A 7,602-nucleotide genomic window follows, 5' to 3' on the forward strand; every position below is an offset into this window, starting at 1 on the left:
ATTTTCGAGAAAGCTCTTCATCGTGACTGCAGTTTTTGTGCTGAACAACATTTAGGAGCTCTGATTTTTTTCGCTGTAATGTCTGAGTTTCTGCTCCTCAGCTGGTCTGATCAGGATGCCTCCTGCCTCCTAACAGGCTAACAGTCGACGAGCACAAACAGACCCACCTGTTTTCCTCCTTGTATTATTATAAGTATTTTGTCAGATTTTACTCACATATTTGCATAAACTTGGACCGAGAAATTGGTGAAACTTTAATAATATAATAATGATAATAATAGCTCTAAACATAAATGATCCTTTCCAAGTTATTGTTGGTTAAAGCTTCAAAGGCCACATGCAGTCTGCAGACCCCTGTTCTAGAGATTGGATTTTCTGCTAATCATTTTGTTGAAAAAGCTTAAACTGAGCTGAAAGCTAAAAGTAGCAAAATATTAGCTAAAGAAAAATAAAATGCTAGTTAAACACTTCAAGTATCAAATTGCTAGCTAAAAGCTAAAGCAGCAAAACACCAGCTAAAAGTAGCAAAAACACTACCCAAAAGCTGAAAGTAAAACAAAAACAAATGTTAGCAAAACTGTAAAAGTGGCAAAAAACGGCAGCTGAAATTACCAGAATGATAGGTAGAGGTAACAATATCTCGGCTAAAATTAGCAAAATGCTACCTAAAAGTTAAAAGTAGGTAAATGTTTTTTGTTTTTTTTTTAGCAAAACATTAGCTAAAACCTAGAAAGTAGTAAAACTGTAGCTAAAAGTGGCAAAATGCTTGTTAAAAGCTAAAATTAGTAAAATGTTAGCAAAAAAAAGTGGCAAAAAAGGGTAGCTAAAAATAACAGAATGGTGGATAAAAGTAACAAAGAATATATGGTAAAACCTAAAAGTTGCAAAACACGGCCTAAAAGCCTAAAGTAACCAAATCTAGCAAAAGATTTGCTCTAAGCTAAAAGTAATAAAACTGTAGTAAAAGGCTTGCTAAAAGTAGCAAAAAGACAACGCAAACAAAATCCCCCCAAAAAAGCGTAAGAAGACGAATCTAGAGGAAGGGCTTTTATTTTGAAGCGTCTGACAGGAAGTGCGTCTCCCTCCGCGCTGACTTGACCTCCGGTGACGTCACCCAGCTCGCAGCGGTTTGTTGTCTAACAGGGGTGTGGCAGCCAGCCTCAGTCGCCTCTCTGTTGTGCGCCGTGATCCATCCGCATCGACAAAAAGGACGGAAACGCAGCCATGGCGCAGGGCCTGAAGGAAAGATTTGACAAGTTCCTCCACGAAAAGAACCTCATGACAGATGTCCTCGGTAAAGTCGAGGCCAAAACGGGAGTGAGCAGGACGTACATCGCTGCGGGTGAGTTCCGACAGGGATGGAGCGAAAAGAGCTAAAACAAAAAAACAGCTTCATCACCGCTTCAGGAAGGAAGTCTAGCTGTGTACGTGAAGACCAGAAAATAGCTATTACCTGGTTGTATGAGGCTAATAATGTGTCTAATTTAGTAGCAGCTACTGAATGTCTGTTAATAAATGGTGATAAAGTGTTTTTGTTTGTCCCAGGTGTCGTAGGTTTCATCGCAGTTTATCTCGTCATTGGTTACGGAGCGTCCCTGCTGTGTAACCTCATCGGCTTCCTGTACCCAGCATACATTTCGTAAGTGTGTTATTAAGACACAGCCAGGAGCAGCTGGCCTTAGCAGCCACACAAACAAGTGTAAATAAAGACTTTTACAACCACATGACCTCCAGGTTCTCTGGGTCCTCCCATATGAAGACTAGAAGTTCACGGAAAGGATAATCAAATATAATAATAAGCATTTTTTATTTAACTTTTCAGGTATTGATATGCAGCTCGTCACGTTAGGGGTTATAACAAGTGATTTCAACTGAGGGAGCTTTAAAAGGACGTCCAGGTGATACTAATGTCGAGCATCTGGGTTAAAAATGACAGAAGCTGCAGCGTTTAAAGGTACAAAAAGTTGGGATGTTCCCCCTCCTGGATTTCTGTTGAACGATGTGAGAAGTGGTTGCAATAATTGGCGCCATTTCTGCACATTCTTAGAGGTTTTACCACGAGACGTTCAGCGAACTAGCCTTGCTGAACGCTCAGCGCGTAGGAGCTTCATCAGTGGTTGGAATAGTATTGTTAGTTAAGTTAGTTTTTTAATTAAATAGCAAGCATTAAACTTATTATTTCACCCCAAAGATTGAGTTTGTTACTACAGGAAATGATACTGTCAAGACTTTTTTTTTTTTAACACTTTGCTGGTTAAAAAGGAGCAAAAAAAAACAAAACGTGCTGACGAATCACATCGGTTTGGTTTATTTTTGAGTACAGGAAGTTGAAAACATGAGCTAACAGTTTATTGGGTCGTTCAGAAAGCCTTAAATTCACTGAATGCAGCCGAGTCAGCACTCAGAGCAACAGACCCAGACCTTCTACAAGTGTGCGTTTATCCTTAGAAAGCCTCCTCCTGCAGCGCTGAGGCAGTGAGCCTCCGGCGGACGCCAGCAAACAGGATGTTTAGCAGCCCTCTGATACTGAGAGACTCTCATGTAAACAGCCTTTTCCTTTTAATGCAAATAAATGAGCGAATGAATGGCTTTACTGTCGTCGCACAAAGTACAGAAAAAAAATATATTTTCACTTCCATGAGCAAGTTTTTTTTCTTTTGCCAGGTTTGCATAATATCTTTTCCTTCACTCCAGCTCTGCCCTTCTGTCAGCGCCGATGGGGCTGCAGCTTTTTTTATACACTTTGTTTCTGTCCTCATTGCACTTGTGCAGCAAGACAAATAAGTGTGAATGAAATAGTAAGAAATGACAAAAAAAGGCCTGAAAAGATGATTAAAAAAAGACAAAAGAAAACAAGTACATTTGGTAAATGCATGAAACGAGCGATAAAATGGTTGAAACATGCATTTCTACTCTCCTAATGAATTAAAAGTCAATAAATACAAACTGGTTTTGAGATGAGATGGAAGATAATATGTAGAAGGGACTGACCTCAGGGTGATGACAAAATGATCCTGGAGGTCAGACAGACACACAGGAGTCTTTAGGCGCCTCATCCGTCAGCAACAAGATTTAAAATCAGAGAAAACAAACGTTTGTTTGTGCTGAACGACGTCCTTCGGCTGCAGCCAAGAGAAGGCTAACATGGCTGACTGCGACATGCAGCGTTACCGTAATCCAGCTGAGATTTTTAAAATTATTAAAAGATGAAAATTTATTTCACCCAAGCCACAGTAAAAGCCTCAGTTAAAAACAGTCTTTACCCCTCAACTAATGTCAAAGTAAAAATAAAAAAAAAACCTGTAATGTGTGTTTTTTAAGAAAGGGCTCCAGGCCACCCGGATCTATATAAGGCGCTGCAGGTACCACAGGTCCAAAAATAACTTCAGTTTTCTCTTCACTGAAACTGAGGAAGTCTAAATATCTGTCAGACTGTCAACAAACTGCTTCAACGAAAGACGGACATCTGAGTATCATCTGCGTAGGAATGAAAAGAGATATTGTATATTTTGAAGATGGAGCATTTAAGAGCAAAATAATATCAGCAGAAGTGGGGATGAGTAGATTGAGGGGTGCTCAGGACAGAATAAATGGAGTCTATGAGATTAAAAACATCATTTAAAAAAAGTCAAAAGTCTGAAGCGCCTCAGAGAGGCTCCTTAATGCTCTCAAACGCCACCTGGCACTACTCCGTCCACTGGAGCAGATCTGAGGCACCCTCCTGGATCGGGTCTGCTGGGTTGGCAGAGTTCGAGCTGATCCTCGTCTAGTGGCCTGCCACGAACCAGATGGCACTCCCAACTACGATACGTCTGTCCATCCACTTCCTGGGGCCGGCGGTGAGCCCAGCCCGCCTCAGCCACTCAAGGCGGGCCGCAGTTCAGCCACGGCTTTGTGGCTTTTATTTATTTATTATTTTTGCTTTTTGACAACAAAAAATGGAAAAATATGCAAATGAGAGCAGGGGTATATGTGATTCTGTCACTGATTATGTAAGATTGGAAAATATGTGCACTTAAAAGCCTTCAATTTTCTCAAAAAACGACAGTGCGCCTTATAATCCTGAGGACCTTATATATGTAAGAAGTCGTGATGTTTTAGTACGACTTTGAGAACTACAAAGCCGCACCGCTCGCAGCATTAAGGCTCAGTTAGAGTCACGCAGGGCTCCGCACACGGTGAGTGGACCTGGAGGCGTTTATACTTGACGCTTACGTTGGTGCAGTATCCTTCCGTGAGTTTTGAACCGTTTGATTATCTTTGTGATCTCTCATAGAGGTTTCAAATAAATGCTGATACAGGCGAACCAGCTCCACCATAGCACCGAAATCGTCCATTTTGAATGGAGCGCGGCGCTCACGGTTCGTGCAGAGTTACAAAAATGACGATACGCCTTATGGTCCGGTGCGCTTTATATATGACAAAAGTTTGAAAATGGATCATTCACTGACAGTGCGTCTTATAATCCAGTGTGGCCTATAGTGTGGAAAATAGGGTACATGATAGACAAGAACATTTTGACTTTATTAGTTAACTGTTTGTTGTTCCTCTCTGTTTCCTTTCAGGATTAAGGCCATTGAAAGTGCCACAAAGGATGACGATACAAAATGGCTGACCTACTGGGTGGTGTACGGGCTCTTCAGCGTGGCGGAGTTTTTTGCTGACATCTTCCTCTCCTGGTTCCCCTTCTACTATATCGGAAAGGTAATCCCGCTGGCAGGGCAACTGGAGAATAACGTAGGCGTTTGGTGAAAATGGAGGCCGGGCCTAAATATAGTCAGGATGTTATTAAAGCGTCTCGAATTTCGAGGAAGAAAATCGGTGGAACTTGGAAATTTGGCCGTAATCAGATTCAGCTGATGTAAGCCCAGAGCATAGGAGACGAGTGAACAGATGTAGCTTTCGAAACACTAACAGCTCTCCTGACCCAGCTCTTGTCAGGAGAGGCGGGGTTCGTCCATTTCGAACCTCCAGGTTGCCTAACGCAAAAGGATTCTGAACGGCCACAGGTGCACGCGGAGAACCTTCACTGTGATCACGTCCCGTTCAGGATTGGCGGTAAAACCTCTGTCTCCCCCCCCCCCCCAGTGTGCCTTCCTGGTGTGGTGCATGGCCCCGACTCCGTCCAATGGCTCGATCCAGATTTATACCCGCGTAATTCGACCACTTTTCCTCAAGAACGAAGCCAAGATCGATGACGCAGTGAAGAACATCAAGGATAAAGCATCGGAGGCTGCTGACAAATTCAGAGAAGAAGGTACGCTCCGAGGGGTTTTTGCTGCCCTTTTCACACATTAGCGTCAGTCCATCATGCTTTCAATTTTCCTTTTAGTGAGAAAGAGGCTCTGGTCATACAAACAAATCATTGTTTTACCAGAAAAAAACAAATCTTTCGAATCCAGAGACACTGTTCTGTTTTTTATAGTCAGAACATTCTTAGAAAGTCATGAGTTTTGCTAACAGCTGCTATGTCCTAATACTATTACAGCCATCTACCTAATACTGTGTGTATATTTCTGTCTTCAGCTAAGAAAGCCACAGCAAACATCATCTTTGAGGAGAAGAAGAGCTCCTAAGAATGAGGCCTTCCCAAAGTCGTCTCCGATTTTGAGAGGGACGCAGAAGAAAGAACGCCTTGGATGTTGATTTTATGTCGTTGCATTTCGTGTGTTAACTTAAGCCTTATGTCAGCTTCGTCGCCAATATATTACATGCATCATGAAAAGTCATTCTACGTATTGATCGGCTTCAGTTCGCCACCATCTTCTTCAAGGGGGAGGGGCTTAGATTATTGGACGCAGGGCCCCTTTACTGTACGCTTCGTAAATCGAATAAAACCAAATGAACTGAGCTTGTTTTCCGTTACTGAGTCTTCCATCTTAGTGTGTGTGTGTAAGTGTCTTCAAAGGTGCATCATTTGAATGAACACAGGTAATACACAGCGCCGTGAAAACCAGACAGCGTATCAGTGCAAACACCTCGTACCGACTGTGAAGCACGGTGGTGGAAGGGTGATGGTTTGAGCACCTTGAAGTCACGGAGTGGACCGTGAACTCCTCTGTGGCCTAAAATCTGTCCGACAGCTGAGGTTTGGACCAAACTGGGTCAGGACGCAACAGAACAACGATCCCAAACACAGCAGCTGATCTACAACAGAACGGCTGAAGAAGAAAAGAATGAAGGTGTTAGAACGGTCCAATCAGAGTCCAGAACCTTAACCTGATTGGCACGCTGCGACAGGGACCCTGAGGGAGAGCACCAACCTCAGTGAGCTGAAGCTAAGTTACAAAGAACATGGGAAAGATGAGATTATTTTTATGTCCTGATACGTAAACTTAAAGTACATATAAACTTTAAATTTTGTTGCGTTTATCTTAGAGACACCTAACAGCCATGTTTAACACATGTGAAACAACTCCACCATAAAACTGCACCAAATCACTTGGCAGCGCCGCAGATATGCTTCAAGTCACAAGTTTGGATGTTTAAAACATATAAGGGATAAGGCCTGTGTGATATTTTGACTTTACATTAAAAAAAATACAATTATTTTGTGCATGCAATTATGACAGCATATCTGGTTCAGTGTTAGGAATGCATATCACCCGCTGCCTTTCATGTCACAGTTTCAGACTAAATTCAAACTATGTCCAGAAAACACAAAGTTGTTGCCGTTTTGGTCAAACCTTGAAAATACCATCATGCAGAATCCTGTGAGACATCCAGAGAGTAGGTGTTGTAAATGACTCTCAGCTACTACCTCGTCAAATTTCAGCTCAATATCTGTAAAACTGGCAGAATTTTAGCCATTTTTGTTCCAAGGTCAGTTGGCGGCCATCTTGAATTGGGTTGACTCCAAAAGTTATTAGCATATCCAACGATCAGTTTCATTCTAATTTAGTCGTTATAAGGTACTTAGTGTAGATTAATAATATTTTTAAAATAATTAAAGACAGTGTGAGGTTACAACATAAAACTGTTCACACGACAACGATCTCTGAGAACGTTTGTTTTTTCTGTAGTTTCCATGTCAGGCAGGGTTGCCAGATAAGAAATGACGAACTGTCGCTTTAAAATGATTGTTTTGACCCAAACGATCCTATGTGCTGAGTGAGGTGAGCTTTCTCTGAGGGGGGAGGTTGGCGAACATGTGCACAGAAAAGAAGGGAGAGACATGATCCTAAAACTATCTTATAAAAACAGAAATGATCACATATCTGGCAACACTGATGGCAGGCTTTCAACGAGATGTGTATGCAGTCTGGAGCATGGAAACAGTTACATCCAAAAAGGTGAATACAGACGTTCAGCTGGTCCGAGGAAGAGGTTGGGTCGCTGCTACATGCTGAAAAGCGGGAGCAGCACAAACAGAACTCTGTTTTTTTACTGTCGTTGATCTGCTCGTACAGAACAGCTACTGACTGCAGCCGTCTGATTTCACACCTTACGGCTTCCTTTGAAATGCAAATGACTGGGTACGAAAATCTCCACTCCGAGACCTGGGTTCAGAAAGCTTCGGTTTCAGCAAAAACGAGCGTAAACGAAAAGCTGAACCGCTGCAGAAAATCCCTCAATCGGCCCCTGAGTGAGGGGGGGGGGGGG

The 7,602-nt window shown here is 42.3% G+C and overlaps 1 protein-coding gene across 1 annotated transcript; it reads left to right on the forward strand.

Moving 5' to 3' along the window:
* The first annotated feature begins 1,136 nt into the window (after positions 1 to 1,136).
* Positions 1,137 to 5,851, forward strand: reep5 (receptor accessory protein 5). The gene is made up of 5 exons (XM_017434003.2): positions 1,137 to 1,342; positions 1,546 to 1,639; positions 4,566 to 4,704; positions 5,089 to 5,257; positions 5,527 to 5,851. Exons 1-5 carry the CDS (start codon positions 1,225 to 1,227, stop codon positions 5,574 to 5,576), a joined length of 570 nt encoding a protein of 189 aa, XP_017289492.1. The 5' UTR covers positions 1,137 to 1,224; the 3' UTR covers positions 5,577 to 5,851.
* The last annotated feature ends 1,751 nt before the right edge of the window (positions 5,852 to 7,602 follow it).

Source organism: Kryptolebias marmoratus, linkage group LG14 (genome assembly GCF_001649575.2).
Source record: "Kryptolebias marmoratus isolate JLee-2015 linkage group LG14, ASM164957v2, whole genome shotgun sequence".
NCBI lineage: Eukaryota > Metazoa > Chordata > Actinopteri > Cyprinodontiformes > Rivulidae > Kryptolebias > Kryptolebias marmoratus.